The sequence below is a fragment of the Anomaloglossus baeobatrachus genome, chromosome 3, assembly GCF_048569485.1.
Source record: "Anomaloglossus baeobatrachus isolate aAnoBae1 chromosome 3, aAnoBae1.hap1, whole genome shotgun sequence".
Classification (NCBI taxonomy): domain Eukaryota; kingdom Metazoa; phylum Chordata; class Amphibia; order Anura; family Aromobatidae; genus Anomaloglossus; species Anomaloglossus baeobatrachus.
In genome coordinates this window covers 491,509,350-491,533,592 of record NC_134355.1, presented here as the reverse complement: position 1 = coordinate 491,533,592, position 24,243 = coordinate 491,509,350, and the positions used below count along the sequence as shown (strand labels likewise).

At 46.6% G+C, this 24,243-nt stretch overlaps 1 protein-coding gene across 1 annotated transcript in view; it reads left to right on the top strand.

The window, feature by feature from the left end:
- Positions 1-24,243, top strand: part of SERPINI1 (serpin family I member 1) — a 67,586-nt gene that overhangs the window by 26,874 nt on the left and 16,469 nt on the right. Inside the window, exons 4-5 of the mRNA XM_075340655.1 lie at positions 5,746-5,940; positions 18,938-19,142. Coding sequence (XP_075196770.1) covers positions 5,746-5,940; positions 18,938-19,142 — 400 coding nt within the window. The remainder of the gene's footprint in view (positions 1-5,745; positions 5,941-18,937; positions 19,143-24,243) is intronic.

Genomic DNA, 24,243 nt, shown 5'->3' with positions numbered 1-24,243 from the left:
TTTTTTGGATGTGTGTGTTTACTTTAACTTACAGGTTCATCATGGAAGGTATCTCGGAGAGACGCCTGCAATGATGAACCTAGGACTTAGTGGCAGCTATGGGCTGCTGCCATTAACTCCTTATTACCCCGTTTGCCACCGCACCAGGGCAATTCGGGATGAGCCGGTAAAGTCCTGGGACTGTCGCATCTAATGGATGCGGCAATTCCGTGTGGCTTCTGACTGATATTGTTAGGCTGGGGAGCTCCCCATAATGTGGAGCTCCCCATCCTGAGAGTACTAGCCTTCAGCCGTGTGGTTTTTCCCTGGCTGGTATCCAAATGGGGGGGACCGCACATGTTTTTTTTTCCATTTATTTATTTATTTATTTATTTATTTATTTATTTTACTGCTCGATATAGACACGCCCACCGGTGGCTGTGATTGGTTGCAGTGAGAGAACTGTCACTCAGCGTGGGGGCGTGTCTGACTGCAACCAATCATAGGCGCCAGTGGGTGGGGGAAGCAGGAAATACGTGATGGATTAATGAGCGGTCGGCTTTTTCAAAAGAGAAGTAGCCGCCACAGTGTGAACGCCGTGCAGCGCAACGCCGGTGATCGTGGATCGGTGAGTATGAGAGAGGGGGGTGGGAGGGAGAGACCGACATGGACAGAGAGAGAGATGGAGACAGACCGACCGACATACTGACAAAGAGAGACGAAAGACCTGCCTTTATTTATGTTAAATAAAAAGGTGGATCGCAATAATAATGCAATGCAAGCGCACTGCTTAACATTTTGGCAGCAATTTACTACAACTCATTGATTTTCAATGGGTGTAGAGCACAGTCAAAATGGCAAAAACAATTGATATGCTGCTTCTTTGAACGCATGGTTTTTGCCCTAAATTATGCAAATTAAACACAGCGTTTGGAAACGCAAAGTGCAGACAAGAAATTCACATTTTCCATAGACTTTGCTGGAAAATCAAAACGCATGCCTTTTGGCATGAAAACGCTATAGTTCAAAACGGACCTAAAAAGCAGCTGAAAGCAGGTGGAAACGGAAAGTGCGGACACAGCCTTAAAGCATTTTTTTTCTTAGAACAATACAGTGTTCTGTTTTCAATTTTCTCTCTTTCTTTCTGTCTTTCTTTCTTTCTGTCTTTCTTTCTCTCTTCCGCTCTCCCTCCCTACCTTTTTATCACTCTTCCTCTCCCTACCTCTACCACTCCCTCCCTCTCCCTCTCCGTCCCTACCTCTACCACTCCCTCCCCCTCCCTACCTCTACCACTCCCTCCCTCTCCCTCTCCCTCCCTACCTCTACCACTCCCTCCCTCTCCCTCTCCCTCCCTACCTCTACCACTCCCTCTATCATTTCACCCTCTCATTTTTTTTTTTCTTTCTTCCTCATTTTCGTTTTGTTGCCCTCTTTTTCTCCTACACTTTTTTTTTTTTTTTTTTTTTTTTTGCCGTCTTACTCTTTTTCACCCTTATTCCTATTTTTTCCCCATGTTGGGGCACAGTCAGTCAGTGAGGGCCTGAATGCCTGCACCGAACAGTTTTTTTTTTTTTTTTTGTTTTGTTTTTTTTAAGATAGTTATACAGTGCTTAACACATGAGTAGATACCAACAGATTTGTCAGAAAATCTTGTTTCCTTTCAGAATCAAGATTTTCTATGGGACACAATACTATAAAATATTCCTTCAGATTTGGGCCATTGATTCCAAACAAGATTTGTAATTTTGCATAACCAATTAAGTAATTTCCCTAAAAAATTAATTTAAGACTTTGTTGCACAAATGCAAACACCCCAAGGAAAGTCTTAAGAGCACAACTAAATTTTAAACTACAAAATTCTAATTAAGTCAACAACAAGTAAGTCTAATTATTCATTAAAGAGGTGTCCAGCAGACAGTTGACTATAAAAGAGCATTACCTAAAGGGGATGTCCACTTCTAGGACAACCCTTTTCGAGTCCTTGTTTCCTCCAGGTAAAATAATAAAGCCTATACTCACCTCCCAGGGCTCACATGAGGGGTTGTACCGTCACACGATCCCCGCGTCCAGTCGGCGCCGGCTTCTGTCTCCCCGCCTTCGGAGCAAACAAACAACAGTAAGTGAATGCTGTCACAATGCTCACTTCCTGTTGATTTAATTCCCTTCAGATGGTTGTGTTCATTTATGCTGTGTGTGCATGAGTATGTGTGTATAATATATATAATTTTGGTGGGGTGAATCCTTCTTTACATCAGGATTGGCTAATGATGTAATGTTTATGGGGCATTATTCTTGTTTTATGAAGACAGTTATCTGGGTCGATGTATTGTTTTTGGATAAGTCTAATGCTTATTTTGGGATAAGTGGCCGCCACAATAGGATGGCAGCAGCTTATTTCCCTTTACTAAATAAGTAGACATACCGTATATTCATCCATGTGTGCAGGTGGTAGACATTTCTGTCCTATCTCGTGTGTAGCCTGCTCTGCACAAAAGTAACTCATCTATGGCAATTTCAATATTGAAAGTCTTCACAGAAGAAAGCAAATTACACATTGAGAAATGAATCCAAACATATAGCACTTCTCATATTATTCCTACAAAGAAATTGTAGCCTTGTGCTCTGAGAAATAAGTCTTCCCTTTATCCGTATTACATAACAGCTTCCTTTCTAAGTTTAGTGCTGGATCAGTGACATTATCTGCGGAGCTTCAAGACCAGAGACAGCCTTCTAGATAGAAGACCGCACTGGGACCTGCCTGCAGGACACGATTACCGTGCCTTCAGCCACATTGGGCTCATAGATAAGGCACTGGTGCGGATTTGGTTAACACTTATCTGTAAGCCTGTCAGAAGTGTCTTTTAAATTGTAGAGGAGCTTCTTGACACTTGTGAGATGAAGATGCAGGTCTGTGAATAGACTCTACAAACTAGGAAATCTGCTGAGCGGTGGTATATTCCGAGCTGCATGTCTACTGCAATGTGGAGTAATGTAACAAATAATCTGCTGGCTCAGGAAAACTCCATACAAAAGTATTGAAAGATCATGTCTTTCCCAATTTAAAGGATGATGATTATATAGAGGAGAGATCATTCCTATATCAGAGTCACAAAAGGCTGGTTTATCATGAAAAGGCTTGGCTGCTCGCCCAATAATTTCAGGCACTTTTGTGTAAAAATCAGATTAAATAGCCTGTGCCTTGTAAATGCTCATTTATATCTCACTTTTTCAGTTTTGTGGTTTGTTGTGTTTTGGTTTTTTTTTAATCGTACTTTTGAGTCTTGCACATGTTGGTTCCACAGCATGTCATCCAATGGCAGTCCCAGGGCTTCAACTCCATAGCATGTCATCCAATGGCCGTCCCAGGGCTTCAGCTCCATAGCATGTCATCCGGTGGCAGTCCCAGGGCTTCAACTCCATAGCATGTCATCCAATGGCAGTCCCAGGGCTTCAACTCCACAGCATGTCATCCAATGGCAGTCCCAGGGCTTCAGCTCCATAGCATGTCATCCAATGGCCGTCCCAGGGCTTCAGCTCCATAGCATGTCATCCAATGGCAGTCCCAGGGCTTCAGCTCCATAGCATGTCATCCAATGGCCGTCCCAGGGCTTCAGCTCCATAGCATGTCATCCGGTGGCAGTCCCAGGGCTTCAGCTCCATAGCATGTCATCCGATGGCAGTCCCAGGGCTTCAACTCCATAGCATGTCATCCGGTGGCAGTCCCGGGGCTTCAGCTCCATAGCATGTCATCCAATGGCAGTCCCGGGGCTTCAGCTCCATAGCATGTCATCCAATGGCAGTCCCGGGGCTTCAGCTCCATAGCATGTCATCCAATGGCAGTCCCGGGGCTTCAGCTCCATAGCATGTCATCCAATGGCAGTCCCGGGGCTTCAGCTCCATAGCATGTCATCCAATGGCAGTCCCGGGGCTTCAGCTCCATAGCATGTCATCCGGTGGCAGTCCCAGGGCTTCAACTCCATAGCATGTCATCCGGTGGCAGTCCCGGGGCTTGAGCTCCATAGCATGTCATTCGGTGGGTGCCCCAAGCCTTCAGCTCTGTGAATGTAAAGCGCGCCTGCTACCACTTACAGAATAGTGACTGCAGCCAGCTCTGCAGCGTGAGAAGTCAGTAACATGGCTCAATTAAAAGCTTGCCTGAGACTTTACTATTTGTGAAAATCTCCTGTTCTATTGGTAGTGGCAAAAAATGGGTCTACATTTAATTGCTATGTACAAGATTTCCTGTAATTTATTAAAGGTGTTTGATCTTTTCAGGACACCCCTGTAACCAAACTTGTTTTTACCATGTTCCCTTGGACCATCGCTGAGTTTCCACCACTGCCTCCAATGCCTGTGATTGTCTGCAGCACTGCTATCCGACAGCACTGCAGCTAGTGAAAAAGGTCGGCAGCTCTGCAAAAGTATATGGTACAAGCTGCTCTGAGCCGCTGAGGGATGGACTGCAGCGCTGGTGATGTCATGTCAGGCTGCAGACAATAACAGAGACTGGGAGCAGTGGTGGAGACACAGAGCTGGACCCTTGGAGGCTGAGAAAAGTGCAGTTCTTGTTTGTTTTTCTTTTACTGCAGCTGAGGGAGAGAGGTTTTCTAAAAATGGTAAACCCCTTTTAAGTGTGAGGTGTGGCATTCGCCTCTTTACTGTGAACTGCAGCAGTTAGCTGTCCCTGTATTTATTGATTTATCTATTAAACAATTATTTGGTTTTACAGGGGGAACATCTGCTTCATAACAAGCACAGGTAACAGCTTGTTCCCCATGCAAATCCACAGGTGCCGTGATCCTGGCCCGAAAACACCACCTTTAGCCTTAAGGCCGCTTTATACGCAACGACATATCTAACTATATGTTGTCGGGGGTCACGGAATTCGTGACACACATCCGGCATCGTTAGCGACGTTGTTGCGTGTAACACTTACGAGCCACCGCTAACGACCAAAAATACTCACCTAATCGTTGATTGTTGACACGTCATTCATTTTCAAAATGTCGTTGTGGACGCAGGTTGTTCGTCGTTCCTGAGGCAGCACACATCGCTACGTGTGACACCCCGGGAACGACTAACAGTGTTCCTGCGTCCTGCCAGCAACGGGCTGGGAGTGTCGTTAATGTGGCTGCTCTCCGCCCCTCCGCTTCTATTGGTCGCCGGTTGTGTGATATCTCTGTGACGCTGCACGAACCTCCCCCTTAAAGAAGAGATTGTTCGCCGGCCACAGCGACGTCATTAGGAAGGTAAGTGCATGTGAGTCCTACTAGCGATATTGTACGCCATGGGCAGCGATTTGCCCGTGACGCACAAACGACGGGGGCGGGTGTGATCGCTAGCGATGTCCAGCATTTAGCAGCCTTTAGCCTCACCATGCCGTGTAGAAGCATTGCCAAGACCCGAGAGTTGCATCTTTAGCTGACCCTGATGAGAGGGGGGAGGTTATTGTATGGCGTCTTTCTTGGTCTGCGATGACGGTTGAAATCAGAACATGACCCCGAGAACAAGACACAGTGTTTGTGTTCTTTTGATAAATGAAAATGTTTCTATTGTTGTTCTGAGACAAGGTGAAAGGAGCGGAGGATAACATTGAAAATGGATCTCAATGTTCCTGCCTCGCTAAAATGTGCGCTTGCAGCAAAATGTAAGATACAATGATTACAATACCGGTATTCTCTAATAAAGATCTAGAAAATATAGGCTGGTCTTCCCAATGCTTCTTATCCTGCGGTAAATATGTGCTGACGTTGGCTGTTTCCTCAGATCGTATTCAGAATCTGTTCTCATCTGAAGACTTCACTGAATTGACAAAGCTGGCTCTGGTCAACGCCATCTACTTCAAGGGTAACTGGAAGTCCCAGTTTAGACCTGAAAACACCAGAACCTTTTCCTTCACAAAAGATGATGAGAGTGAAGTGCAGATCCCAATGATGTATCAGAAAGGAGAATTTTACTACGGTAAGAAAACTGCTGGTCACTAATCTGCCATTTGTCAAGTATTAGTACTTTCTTTGGATGGATAAAGCAGTGACCGCAGACAGAGGACTTCTAACGAGAACATTTAATGATCAGTGTGAGGACGGAATCCTCTAATGGAGTACTGGGACATTGTCTTTCCCAAACCATAAACCTCCTCCTAAACTTTAAGATTTGGCACATTGGACTCCTACATGACTGATCACAGATTTAAATCAGTTGTTCACTAGTGATAACTTCTTTTTCATTACCCCAGAAAAAAGAAAACAAATACAATGCCTCCTGGTCCCGCACCATTCCAGCAATGTTGGCTCTATCTCCTGGTGGTCACATGACAAATTTTTGTTACATGACCTCTGCACATCAGCTGCAGTTTTCCCACTTCCATCAGGCAGAAATGTCCCTTTCATGGTCCAGCAATAGACATTCTTAAAAATTACATTTTGAAGACCACCTGTCAACAGGTTTTGCTATGGAATCTGAAAGCAGCATAATGTAGGGGCAGAAAGATTGATTCCAACAATGTGTCACTTAAGCGGGCTTTACACACTACGATTTTGCTACAGCGATCTCGTTGGAGTCACGGAATTTGTGATGCACATCCGGTCGCTGTAGCGATCTCATTGTGTGTGACGACTAGGAGCGATTTTTGGAACATTGCAAAAACGTCCAAAATCGCTCCTCGTTAACAAGTATCGATGCTATCGCTTCGCCGAAGTTATTCCTCGTTCCTGCGGCAGTGCACATCGCTGTGTGTGACCCCCGTAGGAACGAGGAACATCTCCTTACCTGCCGCTGGCCACAATGCAGAAGGAAGGAGATGGGCGGATGTTCGTCCTGCTCATCTCCGCCCCTCCGATTTCATTGGGCGGCCGCTTAGTGACGCCGAATGGACCGCCCCCTTAGCAAGGACGCGGCCACAGCGACGTCGCTATGCAGGTAAGTATGTGTGACGGGGGTGCCGGATTTTGTGCGCAACGGGCAGCGATATGCCCGTTTCGCACAAATAATGGGGGCGGGTCGCATGCTAGCAATATCGGTACCTATATTGTAGCATGTAAAGCCACCCTTACTGGACTGCTTGTAGTTGTTTTGATAGAATCCCTGTTTTCTCTGCTATAGATGTAGCAGCGGTTGGTCAGAATGCTGAGCAGTGTTTAACCCCACCCACACCTATGATTGGCAGCTTCCTGTGTACAATATCCCATACAAGAATTAGCGCACAATGACCAGAGTAAAAGAAGTATTATTCTTTTATTAACAGAGACATACCAGTAAAAAAAAAAAAAAAAAAAAAAGGTGAGCAAGAATAAACCCATGAGATTTGTGTACAATATCAGTAAACTGCCAATCCGTGGTGGGGGCAGGGTTGCACAAATTTGCTGGACTGCCTGGTATGTGAGAACTAGTCTTGCAATGATAACCTTCTCCTGATAAAACACAAATTTTATTGAAACTACAACAAGCTGCTACGCAGATTAGAGGGTGCTTTACACGCTGCGACATCGCTAGCGATCTCGTTAGCGATGTGACATGCCAGATCTCAGATGTGATCTGCGGAGATCAGACATAGGTCATTTTATATATCGCCGTCACATGTGCGATCTCTGCAGATCGCATCTGAGATCTGGCGTGTCACATCGCTAACGAGATCGCTAGCGATGTCGCAGCGTGTAAAGCACCCTTAGGGGTTTCTACCCCTACATTATGATGCTCTTCGTTTAAAGGGCAAAAAGCTGCTGACAGATTCCTTTTAGTATGCTACCGCTTCTATTATACACTACATTACTTTTAATTCGGATATATTTAAATAAGCTACTAGTATTATCTGACATTTCCTGTGTAGAGGTTTTCTGACATGACTGCGGTGTCTGATTCCAAGTCCATTTCCTGATGCCAGAATTAGAATATACCAACCGGCTGCTGAGCAGAAACTAAGAACATTGTATATATTCGTCATGAATGAACTAGTGAAAGTTGTACTAAGCGGAGACCTACCCAATAATATACACAAAATACCTCAACTTCATTACCTAGTCAGTGTAAGGTTAATTGTTGAACACTATTTGCCATAGCAACTAAGCGATACCCTAAAGACTACTATTATAAAACATAGCTTTTAATATATTTATTAAATCATATACAACCCATTTCTTTGTCGCTCCATTGGGAGACCCAGACAATTGGGTGTATAGCTTCTGCCTCCGGAGGCCACACAAAGTATTACACTTAAAAGTGTAAAGCCCCTCCCCTTCATCCTATACACCCCCCGTGCCTCACGGGCTCCTCAGTTTTTATGCTTTGTGCGAAGGAGGCTGACATCCACGCATAGCTCCACATCTTAGTCAGCAGCAGCTGCTGACTATGTCGGATGGAAGAAAAAAGAGGGCCCATAACAGGGCCCCCAGCATGCTCCCTTCTCACCCCACTCTGGTCGGCGGTGCTGTTAAGGTTGAGGTACCCATTGCGGGTACATAGGCAGGAGCCACATGCTGTTTTCCTTCCCCATCCCTTAATGGGCTCTGGGTGAAGTGGGATCCTAATCGGTCTCCAGGCACTGGGACCGTGCTCCCTCCGCAGCCCCTGGGGAATCTGCTGGACAGGAGCCGGGTATCGTCAGGGACAAGGCCCTGCTACTGTGAGGTACTCTGTGTCCCCCTGGGGGACCGCGCATGGAGCGCTTGTGCCATACACACTGCAGCACTGCTGGGTGTGTTAGTGCGCCGGGGACTACCGCGCCGGCCGCGCTTATTTGCCGGCCGCGCTTATAACTTTAGTCCCCGGCTTTTGCGGCCTAGTATCGCATATTCCCGCCCCCAGGCCTGCCAGTCAGGGGAAGGGCGGGACGCTGCACAGGACGTCAGCGCTGAGGGCTGGAGCATACTTTGTATCCTCCTCCCCCCTCACTCAGCACAGTGGGGCATCAGATTCCCGCACTTTCTAGGGCACGCCCACGGCCCCCTCCTCCCCACAGAACGCCGGCAGCCATTCCTGTCAGCACTTCTGACGCTGGAGAGGAGAGACAACACGGCTCTGGGAGGCCCAGGCAGGGAATCTGGTGATCACACAACCGCTTTAAGCGGTCGGTAAGCAGCACCTGGGTGCTGGCCCCACTGAGTGCCGAAGTGTACATATATATATATATATATATATGCTTATATGCTATACATTTACACTGTACGGTCGCACTGTTGATTTTTGGCTATATACCCTCCTGGATTGTACTCAGAGGAGACAACAGCATGTCGTCCGCAAAAAGCAAGGGTGCCAAAGCACAGGCTTACTTTGCAACCTGTACCTCATGTGCGGCTATACTACCGGCAGGTTCCACCGATCCTCATTGTGTGCAATGCTCGGCCCCTGTGGCACTTACTCAGCCGGAGCCTCTGCTACTGGTGGCCCAGGTGGAACCACCTGCTACCACTGTCCAGGTGACAGGGACGGAGTTTGCAGTATTTGCTGACAAACTGTCTGAGAGTATGGATAAATGGTCTGCTAAGATACTAGAAGCCTTACAGTCCAGACCGGTGACTCAGGCCACGGGCACTGTTGAATCATTGACCCCAGGCCCACCTCAGTTGGAGCAGCAAAGAGCTCCTGGGGTGACCCATAGGTCCCAGGGTGAGGTCTCTGACACGGACCGCAGTCCCAGGCCGCCTAAGCGGGCTCGCTGGGAAATTCCCTCGACTTCATCACAGTGTTCAGGGTCTCAGCATGAGGACTCTCTGGATGATGAAGCGGAGGTAGCAGATCAGGATTCTGATCCTGAGGCCGCTCTCAACCTAGATACACCTGAAGGTGACGCCATAGTGAATGACCTTATAGCGACCATCAATCAGGTGTTGGATATTTCTCCCCCAGCTCCTCCAATTGAGGAGTCAGCTTCTCAGCAGGAGAAATTCCGTTTCAGGTTTCCCAAGCGTACATTGAGTACGTTTCTGGATCACTCTGACTTCAGAGAGGCAGTCCAGAAACACCGAGCTTGTCCAGATAAGCGTTTTTCCAAGCGCCTTAAGGATACACGTTATCCCTTCCCCCCTGACGTTGTCAAGGGCTGGGCTCAGTGTCCCAAGGTGGATCCTCCAGTCTCCAGACTGGCGGCTAGATCCATAGTTGCAGTGGAAGATGGGGCTTCACTCAAAGATGCCACTGACAGACAGATGGAGCTCTAGTTGAAATCCATCTATGAAGCTATCGGCGCGTCTTTTGCTCCAGCATTCGCAGCCGTATGGGCACTCCAAGCTATCTCAGCTTGTCATGCGCAGATTAATGCAGTCACACGTACGTCTGCTCCGCAAGTGGTGTCCTTAACCTCTCAGGCGTCGGCGTTTGCGTCCTACGCCATTAATGCTGTCCTGGACTCTGCGAGCCGTACGGCGGTAGCATCCGCCAATTCGGTGGCAGTCCGCAGGGCCATGTGGCTACGTGAATGGAAGGCAGACTCTGCTTCCAAAAAGTTCTTAACCGGTTTGCCATTTTCTGGCGACCGTCTGTTTGGTGAGCGATTGGATGAAATCATTAAACAATCCAAGGGAAAGGACTCATCCTTACCCCAGTCCAAACCAAACAGACCTCAACCACGGAAGGTACAATCGAGGTTTCGGTCCTTTCGGTCCGCGGGCAGGTCTCAATTCTCCTCGTCCAAAAGGCCTCAGAAGGATCAGAGGAACTCCGATTCATGGCGGTCTAAGTCACGTCCTAAAAAGACCGCCGGGGGAACCGCTCCCAAAGCGGCCTCCTCATGACTTTCGGCCTCCTCACACCGCATCCTCGGTCGGTGGCAGGCTTCCCGCTTTTGCGACGCCTGGCTGCCACAGGTAAAAGACCGTTGGGTGAGAGACATTCTGTCTCACGGTTACAGGATAGAGTTCAACTCTCGTCCTCCGACTCGGTTCTTCAGAACATCTCCGCCCCCCGAGCGAGCCGATGCTCTTCTTCAGGCAGTGTGCACTCTGAAGGCAGAAGGAGTGGTGATCCCTGTTCCTTTTCAGCAACAGGGTCACGGTTTTTACTCCAACTTGTTCGTGGTGCCGAAAAAGGACGGATCCTTCCGTCCTGTTCTGGACCTAAAACTGCTCAACAAACATGTAAAAACCAGGCGGTTCCGGATGGAATCGCTCCGCTCCGTCATCGCCTCAATGTCCCAAGGAGATTTCCTAGCATCAATCGACATCAAAGATGCTTATCTCCACGTACCGATTGCTCCAGAGCATCAGCGCATCCTGCGTTTCGCCATAGGGGACGAACACCTTCAGTTCGTGGCACTGCCTTTCGGCTTGGCGACAGCCCCACGGGTCTTCACCAAGGTCATGGCAACAGTAGTAGCAGTTCTGCACTCTCAGGGACACTCGGTGATCCCTTACTTAGACGATCTGCTTGTCAAGGCACCCTCTCAAGTGGCATGCCAACACAGCCTGAGCATTGCTCTAGAGACTCTCCAGAGTTTCGGGTGGATCATCAATTTTCCAAAGTCAAATCTGACACCGGCCCAATCACTGACATATCTTGGCATGGAGTTTCATACTCTCTCAGCGATAGTGAAGCTTCCGCTGGACAAACAGCGTTCACTACAGACAGGGGTGCAATCTCTCTTTCAAGGCCAGTCACACCCCTTGCGGCGCCTCATGCACTTCCTAGGGAAGATGGTAGCAGCAATGGAGGCAGTTCCTTTTGCACAGTTTCATCTGCGTCCACTTCAATGGGACATTCTCCGCAAATGGGACAGGAAGTCGACGTCCCTCGACAGGAACGTCTCCCTTTCTCGGGCAGCCAAGGCTTCCCTTCAGTGGTGGCTTCTTCCCACTTCTCTGTCGAAGGGGAAATCCTGCCTGCCCCCATCCTGGGCTGTGGTCACGACGGACGCGAGCCTGTCAGGGTGGGGAGCGGTTTTTCTCCACCACAGGGCTCAGGGTACTTGGACTCAGCCAGAGTCCTCCCTTCAGATCAATGTTCTGGAGATAAGGGCAGTGTATCTTGCCCTAAAGGCGTTCCAGCCGTGGCTGGAAGGCAAGCAGATCCGAATTCAGTCGGACAACTCCACAGCGGTGGCATACATCAACCACCAAGGCGGAACACGCAGTCGGCAAGCCTTCCAGGAAGTCCGGCGGATTCTGCTATGGGTGGAAGCCACAGCCTCCACCATATCCGCAGTTCACATCCCGGGCGTAGAAAACTGGGAAGCAGACTTTCTCAGTCGCCAGGGCATGGACGCAGGGGAATGGTCCCTTCACCCGGACGTGTTTCAGGAGATCTGTTGCCGCTGGGGGATGCCGGACGTCGACCTAATGGCGTCCCGGCACAACCACAAGGTCCCGACATTCATGGCACGGTCTCAAGATCAACTTGCTGTCTCAAGGACCGTTTTTCCATCTGAATTCTGCGGCCCTCAACCTGACTGTGTGGCCATTGAGTCCTGGATCCTAGCGTCTTCAGGGTTATCTCAAGAGGTCATTGCCACTATGAGACAGTCTAGGAAACCAACGTCCGCCAAGATCTACCACAGGACGTGGAGGATATTCTTATCTTGGTGCTCTGATCAGGGTTTTTCTCCCTGGCCATTTGCCTTGCCCACTTTTCTTTCCTTCCTTCAATCCGGATTGGAAAAAGGTTTGTCGCTCGGCTCCCTTAAGGGACAAGTCTCAGCGCTCTCTGTATTTTTTCAGAAGCGCCTAGCCAGGCTTCCGCAGGTCCGCACGTTCCTGCAGGGGGTTTGTCACATAGTCCCTCCTTACAAGCGGCCGTTAGAACCCTGGGATCTCAACAGGGTGCTGATGGCTCTTCAGAAACCACCTTTCGAGCCAATGAGGGATATTCCTCTCTCACGCCTTTCGCAGAAAGTGGCCTTGCTAGTAGCAGTCACATCACTTCGGAGAGTGTCTGAGCTAGCAGCGCTGTCATGCAAAGCCCCTTTCCTGGTGTTTCACCAGGACAAGGTGGTTCTGCGTCCGGTTCCGGAATTTCTCCCTAAGGTGGTATCCCCCTTTCATCTCAATCAGGATATCTCCTTACCCTCTTTTTGTCCTCATCCAGTTCACCAATGTGAAAGGGATTTGCACTTGTTAGATCTGGTGAGAGCACTCAGGCTCTACATTTCTCGTACGGCGCCCCTGCGCCGCTCGGATGCACTCTTTGTCCTTGTCGCTGGCCAGCGTAAGGGGTCACAGGCTTCCAAATCAACCCTGGCTCGGTGGATCAAGGAACCTATTCTCGAAGCTTACCGATCTTCTGGGCTTCCGGTTCCCTCAGGGCTAAGGGCCCATTCTACCAGAGCCGTCCTGGGCTTTGCGGCACCAGGCTACGGCTCAGCAGGTGTGTCAGGCAGCTACCTGGTCGAGCCTGCACACTTTCACGAAACACTATCAGGTGCATACCTATGCTTCGGCAGATGCCAGCCTAGGAAGGCAGGTCCTTCAGGCGGCGGTTGCCCACCTGTAGGAAGGGGCCGTTTTACGGCTCTATTTCGAGGTTTTACTTTACCCACCCAGGGACTGCTTTTGGACGTCCCAATTGTCTGGGTCTCCCAATGGAGCGACAAAGAAGAAGGGAATTTTGTTTACTTACCGTAAATTCCTTTTCTTCTAGCTCCAATTGGGAGACCCAGCACCCGCCCCTGTTCCCTTCGGGCTGTTGTTCTTTGTGTACACATGTTGTTCATGTTCAATGGTTTCAGTTCTCCGAAATTTCTTCGGACTGAATTTACTTTAAACCAATTTATAACTTTCCTCCTTCTTGCTTTTGCACCAAAACTGAGGAGCCCGTGAGGCACGGGGGGTGTATAGGCAGAAGGGGAGGGGCTTTACACTTTTAAGTGTAATACTTTGTGTGGCCTCAGGAGGCAGAAGCTATACACCCAATTGTCTGGGTCTCCCAATTGGAGCTAGAAGAAAAGGAATTTACGGTAAGTAAACAAAATTCCCTTCGTTAAAAGCATAGAAAGCAGAGTTGCTAGCAATCGTGTCTATAAAAAGTATTCCACAGGGTGATTATCAGATATAGCTGTGGATCATACAAATTGTATATTATATATTGCAAGCACACCCTATTTTGGTCATTAGACGCACACCCTACTTCTGCTAATAAAAATTGTTCAGCTCTCAGCCTCCCCAACATGTTTCGCCACAACTAGCTTCATCAGGGGATAGAGGCAATAACCTGGCTTAGACATGATTTAATAGATAGATTAGAAGTTCTGTTTTAATACTAGGCTTTAGTTAGGGTACCTCTTAGTTGCCTATGGCAAATGGTATTCTGGCCAATGATATCAGACAGACATGCGTAACTTTCAGAGATGTAAAGCACGAAATATATTCAGTAGATGTCATATTCCACAAAAGGTTTTCCTATCTTATCTTGAGGGCACATCCCTAGGTTATGGTATCACTTTATGCTTGTGAGAGTAACCAGGGATTAGAGAGCTGAGCCCACTCCTCACTCACCTCCAACAGCAGCAATGGAAGCTACAATTTAACCCTTGTAGCGGGGTGGGGGTCCCCCAGGACGACAAAGAGGCAGTGACCCGAAAAAGTCCGATCCAAACCGCTTTATTGTCATCGCTGAACAGTTAAATGTCCTCCAGGACACAGCCGGCTTACTCACAGTCCATACGGTTCCCCGTCACACAGGCACTGCTTGCCGTAGGAGACGGTCTTACTATACCCCGTTTTGCTATTCCCGGGGGTCCACAGACCTGTGTTATAGTTCCACACAGGCCTGAACTCTCCTCAGCTTCCTGCTCTGCAGCTTACAAAAAAAACTCTGCCACACCCAGGCCTTTACAAAGACCTTTTAAATGAGAACTGTGGCCATGAGCCACCTGCATAACCCGGCCTGGATGTTACTGGACTGACCACTATGTAGGGCTCTAATATGTTTCTGTACGCATTCTGGGAGATGCATACCGTCCGTCACATATCCATGGCCCCACTATCTCACACCCTCTAAATGCTACTGTCAATCTTACAGTGAGATTTACTTACATGGAGCGTTCATGGTGCAGCTATTTTGATACTGTGGTAGTATTGCAGTACATTGAACCTGCAATCATTTGATTACTTCCTCTTTGTCCCACAAAGAGACTAAAAGTAAAAATTAAAACAAAACAATGTTTTGTTTGTAAAGAGTAATAAAGCCTTTGGTATTTTTATATGTTGTCAAATCCTATAATTCTGTGCAGATCCATAAAGATCTGTGCCCTGAGATACCTGTCGATTTCTCAAAAGACGATCATAGCTTCTGAGCATTTTTTATCCACTTCTTGTATCTAAACATATCAAGCGATAAAAGAAGAGAACTGACTAGTGTTGAGCGGATCTGAACTGTAAAAGTCCGGATCCGCGCGGTTTCCGGGTCCGACCGGGACCCAGGAATCCGGCTGCACGATCTGGGTTCAAGTTGTTGTGTTTTTTTTGTTTTTTTTTTGCTCTCGCTCTCGCTCTCTCTTGTCCCGGATCCGCTCCCCCATTGACTTACATTGGGCCGGATCGGATCTGGACTTCTGGGGCGACCTGCGACGGATCCGCCGGACCCGGATTATGAGCAATCCGCTCAACTCTAGAACTGACCAATCATCAGGCGTCTTCTGCTCTGAAGAAGCTCTATTCTTAACAATGGGAAGGCTCAAAAGATGTCTGGAAGAATAAGAAAAAAAAAACCAAAACAATGAAAGGATGCTGAGAAAAGCAAAAACTTACTGGTGGTGGAAAATACAAAAAGAAATGCACACTGATAATGAAATCTAAAAAGACTAAAAAAAAAAGTCTGTCCTTTTGAAATCATCATGTTCAGTATGTAACTGGTATTTAGAACAATTGGTGGAGATTTTAGAAACTGGCCCCCACCGATCTGCACACAATTAAAACACCTATAAGAACATAGAAATATGTAAAAGTTTCATTACTCTTTCAGAATTCTATATAAAAAATTGAATATGAATCACTTCCTTTTCCCAAAAAATGAAGAAATTTAAAAAAATACACATTTGGCATTGCTGCTAGAGATGGGCGAATAGTAACTATTTATGTTTGGGTAATGCTTAACGAGTGCTATTCCAGGTTTGGTCATGACAAGAAAAAATGCTTGGATTCCCCATTGACTTGCATTAGGTTTGTTATTTGTGACGATTACCGGAATAGTACTTTGGGATTCGTAACGAGTAATTCCAACACTAATTGTTACTATTCACTCATCACTAATTGCTGCATTTGTAAAAATCCGATAATCAAAATAAATTCACCCGTATAGTAAACGGCATTAGAAGAATTGAAATGCCAGAATTGTCATTTTTCAATCTCCGTGCCACCCTCAAATTTATTTATTTATTTTTTTAACTAAAATCTAGAACACTATACAAGTTTGGTATCACAGTAATCATCTCGCTTAGTAATTTTTACCGCATAATAAACAGCGTAAAAACTAAAATCAAAACAGTGACAGAATTGTGGGGGTTTTTTTTCACCATATCAATCCCCCATTTTTCAGTACATTTTATTATAAAGCATTTGTTGCCTTTTTAAGCGAAACTTTGTCCTGAAAAAAACAAGCCTTTAAAATGTGCATCTTGGAAAAATAAAAAGTCATCTCAATATAGATTGTACATTGACAGTTAGGTGTCATTCACTGCAGGGGGTGTGTCAGACTGGCATGCATGTGAGTGTCTAGTACTGTCGTTATTATTAAACAAGCATAGCAAATAAAAAAAAAAAAAAGGATTGGGACAAAACAGGCATGCCTGAACTTTGTGTTAACCCTTGCAGCATGCTGGCTTCAGTTTACATAGCAAAAACCTGCTAACAGATGCCCTTTAACTAATTTAATTGTATGCTGTACTTAAAATGTTCTGGTAAACAAAGGATTTATTTTTGTCACATCCTTCTGAGCCACATGCAGACTTGAGCTGCATAGTGGGAACCTTTTATGAAGTCACTTCTTCTGCAAATATTTCTGAACACTTTATACAGTAATATGAAAAAGTTTGGGCACCCCTATTAATGTTAACCTTTTTTCTTTATAACAATTTGGGTTTTTGCAACAGCTATTTCAGTTTCATATATCTAATAACTAATGGACTCAGTAATATTTCTGGATTGAAATGAGGTTTATTGTACTAAAAGAAAATGTGCAATCCGCATTTAAACAAAATTTGACCGGTGCAAAAGTATGGGCACCCTTATCAATTTCTTGATTTGAACACTCCTAACTACTTTTTACTGACTTACTAAAGCACTAAATTGGTTTTGTAACCTCATTTAACTTTGAATTGCCTAGGCAGGTGCATCCAATCATGAGAAAAGGTACTTAAGGTGGCCACTTGCAAGTTGTTCTCCTATTTGAATCACCTATGAAGAGTGGCATCATGGGCTCCTCAAAACAACTCTCAAACGATCTGAAAACAAAGATTATTCAACATAGTTGTTTAGGGGAAGGATAAACATTTAAACAAAATTTGACCAGTGCAAAAGTATGGGCACCTCAACATAAGTGACCATTAATATTTTGTAGATCCTCCTTTTGCAAAAATAACAGCCTCTAGTCGCTTCCTGTAGCTTTGAATGAGTTCCTGGATCCTGGATGAAGGTATATTTGACCATTGCTGTTTACAAAACAATTCCAGTTCAGTTAAGTTTGATGGTCGCCGAGCATGGACAGCCCGCTTCAAATCATCCAACAGATTTTCAATGATATTCAGGTCTGGGGAATGGGCTGGCCATTCCAGAACATTGTAATTGTTCCTCTGCATGAATGCCTGAGTAGATTTGGAGCGGTGTTTTGGATCATTGTCTTGCTTAAATTTCCATCCCCTGTGTAACTTCAACTTCGTCACTGATTCTTGCACATTATTGTCAAGAATCTGCTGATACTGAGTTGAATCCATGCGACCCTCAACTTTAACAAGATTCCCGGTGCCGGCATTGGCCACACAGCCCCAAAGCATGATGGAACCTCCACCAAATTTTACTGTGGGTAGCAAGTGCTTTTCTTGGAATGCCGTGTTTTTTTTCCCTCCATGCAGAACGCCTTTTTATATGACCAAACAACTCAATCTTTGTTTCATCAGTCCACAGGACCGTCTTCTAACATGTAACTGGCTTGTCCAACTGTGCTTTTGCATACCTCAGGCGACTCTGTTTGTGGCGTGCTTGCAGAAACGGCTTCTTTCGCATCACTCTCCCATACAGCTTCTCCTTGTGCAATGTGCGCTGTATTGTTGGCCGATGCGCATTGACACCATCTGCAGCAAGATGATGCTACAGGTCTTTGGAGGTGGTCTGTGGATTGTCCTTGACTGTTCTCACCATTCTTCTTCTCTGCCTTTCTGATATTTTTCTTGGCCTGCCACTTCTGGGCATAACAAGAACTGTACCTGTGTTCTTCCATTTCCTTACTATGTTTCTCACAGTGGAAACTGACAGTTTAAATCTCTGTGACAACTTTTTGTATCCTTCCCCTGAACAACTATGTTGAATAATCTTTGTTTTCAGATCATTTGAGAGTTGTTTTGAGGAGCCCATGATGCCACTCTTCATAGGAGATTCAAATAGGAGAACAACTTGCAAGTGGCCACCTTAAATACCTTTTCTCATGATTGGATACACCTGCCTATGACGTTCAAAGCTCAATGAGGTTACAAAACCAATTTAGTGCTTTAGTAAGTCAGTAAAAAGTAGTTAGGAGTGTTCAAATCAAGAAATTGATAAGGGTGGCCATACTTTTGCACCGGTCAAATTTTGTTTAAATGCGGATTGCACATTTTCTGTTAGTACAATAAACCTCATTTCAATTCAGAAATATTACTCAGTCCATCAGTTATTAGATATATGAAACTGATATAGCTGTTGCAAAATTGTTATAAAGAAAAAAGGTTAACACTAATAGGGGTGCCCAAACTTTTTCATATTACTGTAAATGAGGATGTATAAAGTGCTGCTGTCTGAAGACTCACAACAGCTCTGTTAATTTCCCTGTGTTGTACATTTGGCTGCAGGAGAGTTTACTGACGGATCTAATGAGGCTGGTGGAGTTTATCAAGTCATGGAAATGCCATATGAAGGAGATGAACTCAGCCTTATGCTCCTATTGTCCAGACAAGAGGTTCCTTTGGCAACACTTGAGCCCCTGGTCAAAGCCTCGCTGATTGAGGAGTGGGCTAATTCTGTGAAAAAGCAAAAAGTTGAAGTTTATCTACCAAGGTAGGGTACTAAAGGTATAATTATTGGATGAATTTAGTCTGTATTGCTCTCACATGTATTCACCTTACCGCTTCAGCAGGGCCGCTTTTAGACAAAGTGGTGCCATGGGCAAAAGATTAAAGTAGGGGCCCTATATGCTACCATATAGCACCGTCACACTCCGGTTACATGCACTGCGTTCTGACTATTAACCCGTTCAGCCCCAAGCCTATTTTGACCCTAAAGACCAGGCCATTTTTTGCAATTTTGACCAGTGTCAATTTATGAGGTTATAACTCTGGAACGCTTCAACGGATCCCGGTGATTCTGAGATTGTTTTTTCGTGACATATTGGGCTTCATGGTAGTGGTAAATTTAGGCCGATATTTTTTGCGTTTCTTTGTGAAAAAAACGGAAATTTCGTGAAAATTTTGAAAATTTTGTAATTTTCAAACTTTGAATTTTTATTCTCTAAAACCAACGAGACATATGACACAAAATAATTAATAAATAACATTTCCCACATGTCTACTTTTACCTCAGAAAAATTTTGGGAAAAAAAAAAAATTAAGGAAGTTATAGGGGTTCAAAGTTTTATGAGCAATTTCTCATTTTTACAACAAAATTTACAAAGCCACTTTTTTTTAGGGACCACATTACATTTGAAGCGATTTTGAAAGGTCTACATGACACAAAACACCCAAAAGTGACACCATTCCAAAAACGGCACCCCTCAGGCTACTCAAAACCACATTCAAGAAGGTTATTAACCCTTCTGGTGCTTCACAGTAACTAAAGCAATGTGGAAGGAAAAAATGAACATTTTACTTTTTGCAACAAAAATGTTAATTTAGCCTCAAATATTGCATTTCACAAGGGTAGCAGGATTAAATGAACCCCCAAAATTTGTTGGGCAATTTCTTGTGAGCACGCAGATGCCTCATATGTGGCGAAAAACAACTGTTTGGGCACACGGCAGGACTCTGAAGGGAAGGAGCGTCATTTGACTTTTTGAACAGAAAATTAGCTGGAATTGTTAGCCGCACAATGTTGCGTTTGGAGAGCCCCTGAGGTGCCGAAACAGTGGAGCTCCCCCACATGTGACCCCATTTTGGAAACTATACCCATCATGGAATTTATCTAGATGTTTATTGAGCACTTTGATCCTCTGGGGGCTTCACAAAAGTTAATAGAGTTGAGCCGTGAAAATAAATAAAAAAAATTTACCACAAAATTGTTACTTCAACGAGGTAGCTTTTTTTTTCACAAGGGTATCAGGAAAAATTGCACCATAAAATGTATGGTGCAATTTCTCCTGAGTACACAGGTACCTCATATGTGGTGGAAATCAAATGTTTGGGCGCACAGCAAGGCTCAGAATGCAAGGAGCGTCATTTGACTTTTCAAACGCAGAATTGTCTGGGATAATTGGCGTATTCCATGTTGTGTTTGGAGACCCCCTGAGGTGCCGAAACAGTGGAGCTCCCCCACATGTGACCCCATTTTGGAAACTAGACCCCCCATGGCATAGAAAAAAAACAGGGTGCACGCACGAATGTTCTGCAAAAAAGGGGGGGGACTAGGTGGGATGGAAAAAAGTCCTGTCCAAAGTCGAGTACGACTGCAGGACGATTGCTGATCTGGTACCTAATTGTTCAAGTGTTTTTTTTTTTTTTTTGTTTTGTTTTTTATTTGGGGTGCACAAGAAAGCAAAAACTAGAGCAACAATTACGTACCTGATCAGTCAATCACATAGCTGATCAGCACTTGGCGGCAAGCAGGTGGGGGAGGAGGGGGGGGAGAGGGAGTGGGAGATGCGATTGGTGATAGTTAGAAAAGAACCACGAACAATACTTTACAGGATGGATCAGAACAGCGGCAGATGGGGGGCGGCAGATTGGGGGGGCAGCGGCATATAAAGGGAGCATCTGTGATTGTGAGACGGAGGCGGCTGGGATAGGGTGGGGGCGGCTGGGAGAGGGCGCAGTGGATGCAGGAGCGGCAGAGGATGGGGTGAAGGGGGGATGGGGGTGATGGGGAGTGGGAGGTGAGATTGGGGATATTTACCTTACAGGATGGATCTAGGCAGCAGGATCACAGGAGATGAAGGAGGCAGCAGATCGGGGAGGGTGAGAGGTGGGAGAGGGAGCGCAGATCACGGGGGAGACAGGTGAGCAGAGCACAGATCATGGGGGTGAGAGGTGAGGGAGCACAGATCACGGGGGTGAGAGGTGAGGGCGCACAGATCACGGGGGTGAGAGGTGAGGGCGCACAGATCACGGGGGTGACAGGGGAGGGAGCACACATCACGGGGGTGACAGGGGAGGGAGCACACATCACGGGGGTGACAGGGGAGGGAGCACACATCACGGGGGTGACAGGGGAGGGAGCACACATCACGGGGGTGACAGGGGAGGGAGCACACATCACGGGGGTGACAGGGGAGGGAGCACACATCACGGGGGTGACAGGGGAGGGAGCACACATCACGGGGGTGAGAGGTGGGGGGGAGTGGGCAGCACATCACGGAGGGGAGGGGTCGCCAGCCGATCACGAGGGGGAGCGCAGCGCACAACGGAGGAGAGGGGGCGCGCAGCGCACAACGGAGGAGAGGGGGCGGGCAGCCGATCACGGAGGAGAGGGGGCGGGCAGCCGATCACGAGGGGGAGGGGCCGGGCAGCAGATCGGGGAGAGCGGTGACACTGTAGCAGACGGAGGAGGGCAGCGGCGGATCGGGAGGGGTGGGGGTGCGGGCAGCAGATCACGAGGGGTGAGGGTGCGGCCAGCAGATCGGGGAGACAGGTGGCAGATCGCGGAGGGCAGCGGCGGATCGGGAGGTGTGGGGGTGGGGGTGCGGGCAGCAGATCACGAGGGATGGGGGTGCGGGCAGCAGATCGGGGAGACAGGTGGCAGATCGCGGAGGGCAGCGGCGGATTGGGAGGTGTGGGGGTGCGGGCAGCAGATCACGAGGGGTGGGGGTGCGGGCAGCAGATCGGGGAGACAGGTGGCAGATCGCGGAGGGCAGTAGCGGATTGGGAGGTGTGGGGGTGAGGGTGCGGGCAGCAGATACGAGGGGTGGGGGTGCCGGCAGCAGATCGGGGAGACAGGTGGCAGATCGCGGAGGGCAGCGGCGGCGGATCGGGAGGCTTTTCGCCGGTTTCATACAGTGCAATGGCAGCGCGGCAACTTCCGGGTCCCGGTCACATGACAGCATGGGACCGGAGTTTGTCGCCCTGCCATTGCACTGTATACACTCACTGTGCTGGCGTGCTGCAGGGACGACAAGTGACGGTGACAGGGGCGGTCACCGGCAACAGGTCCATGGTGATTGGAGAGATCGGTCACAAGGCCGATCTCTCCAATCAGAACTGCTGAAACTGGGGGAGGGTGATCCAGTGAGGTCACCCAGCTCCAGCCAATGGCCAGTGTTACAGCTGCACTGGTCAGGGCTGGATTTCAATGTTTCAGTCATTTTAAATGGCTGGAACATTACAGTGGCTGTGATTGGTTAAGCGGCGTTCGTCAGCCAATCACAGCCTCTGTAGGTCCGGGGAGGAGGCACCACCCCTCCTGAGGTCAGATACAGGTCCCTTCCTCCCAGAATCTGCGATTTTATGCTAACTTTTCGCAGTCACCGGAGGCTCCGGTGCCGCGATTACGCCATGACAGGAAGATCCGTCCTTGGTCGTTAAGGCCCAGGGCACCATGACGGAAAGATCCGTCCATGGTCGTGAAGGGGTTAAACAAGCACGATCGATAATATTGAAGTTGTTCAGCACTTATTTCCCAGCCTTTTTACACAGGTTGGTGAAGAATAATGAGCACAGAACGATCACTGATCGATCGATCCGCCCCCATGTAGTATCGTTTTATCAGCAGCACTTCTGCAGTTTGCACAGGATGATGTGCTGCTGAGAACAAGGATTTGCGTTCTCCATAAACAATCCAATCACCGATGAATGAGCAGCATTTTGCACATTCATTGGGAAATTGTCAACATATTTACAGCTATCATCTGTGCATCTGGGATTTGTATATGGATATTACATACACACAGTATGTGACACACGTGTATATACACAGATAGCACACATGCAAATATACAATGAGCACATACAAACATATATGTAAACACACACATAGAGTGCGCGCGCACACACATGTATACACCGTGCACATATGCAACCAATATATATATATATATAATATATATATATATATATATATATATATAATATATATATATATATATAATATAGATTTATGGTGAAAAAGACCTTGCAGTATGATTCTCCTCATCAGTATGATCAGGGGGTTACCAAACATGTCTAGCGTTTTCATTAGTTTAGTGGTGAAAAGAAAAATCAGAAGTTTGCAACAAAAAAAATCAGGGGGGTGGGAGTGTGGGGTTGTCACCATTTCTCAAGACCCGTAACGTTTTCCTTTTTTCAGTCGATGTAGTGGTGTGCTGGTTTATTTTTCTGTAAGGCAACTTGACATTTTTATTGATACCATGATTGGGATAAATATGATGTTTTGATCACTTTCGGCATTCTTGAATTTTTTGTTTTTGTTTACGGTGTTTTAGCGATTGAATAATTAGTTTTATATTTTGATCAGACTTTTCTGAACTCTGCGATACCACGTGTGCATTTTTTTAAGTTTATCATCTTTATTTTTAAGGGAGTTGATTTGAACTATTAGGGGGGTTATCTTTTTTAAAACATTTTTCTTCTTTTTACTGTTCTTAAAAGTTTTCTTAAGGGACACCTGCGGTCGTCTGATTGCCTGTGCTATGTATACATTGTATACATGTTTAACAGCAGGATCCCATATGTTCTAGACATATATATACCAGCAGGAGCCCATACATTTTAGACATATATACGAGCAACAGCTCATACATTCTTGACATATACCAGAAGGAGCTCTTACATTCTAGACCTATACACCAGCAAGAACTCATACATTCTAGACTTATATACCAGCAGGTGATACATTGTATACATATATACCAGCAGGAGCTCATACATTGTAGACAAACACACACTCTCTCACTCTTACCACCATTCCATCTCATCTACAGCCCTTCTGACAGTGAGATCACGGTCACTTGACCAAT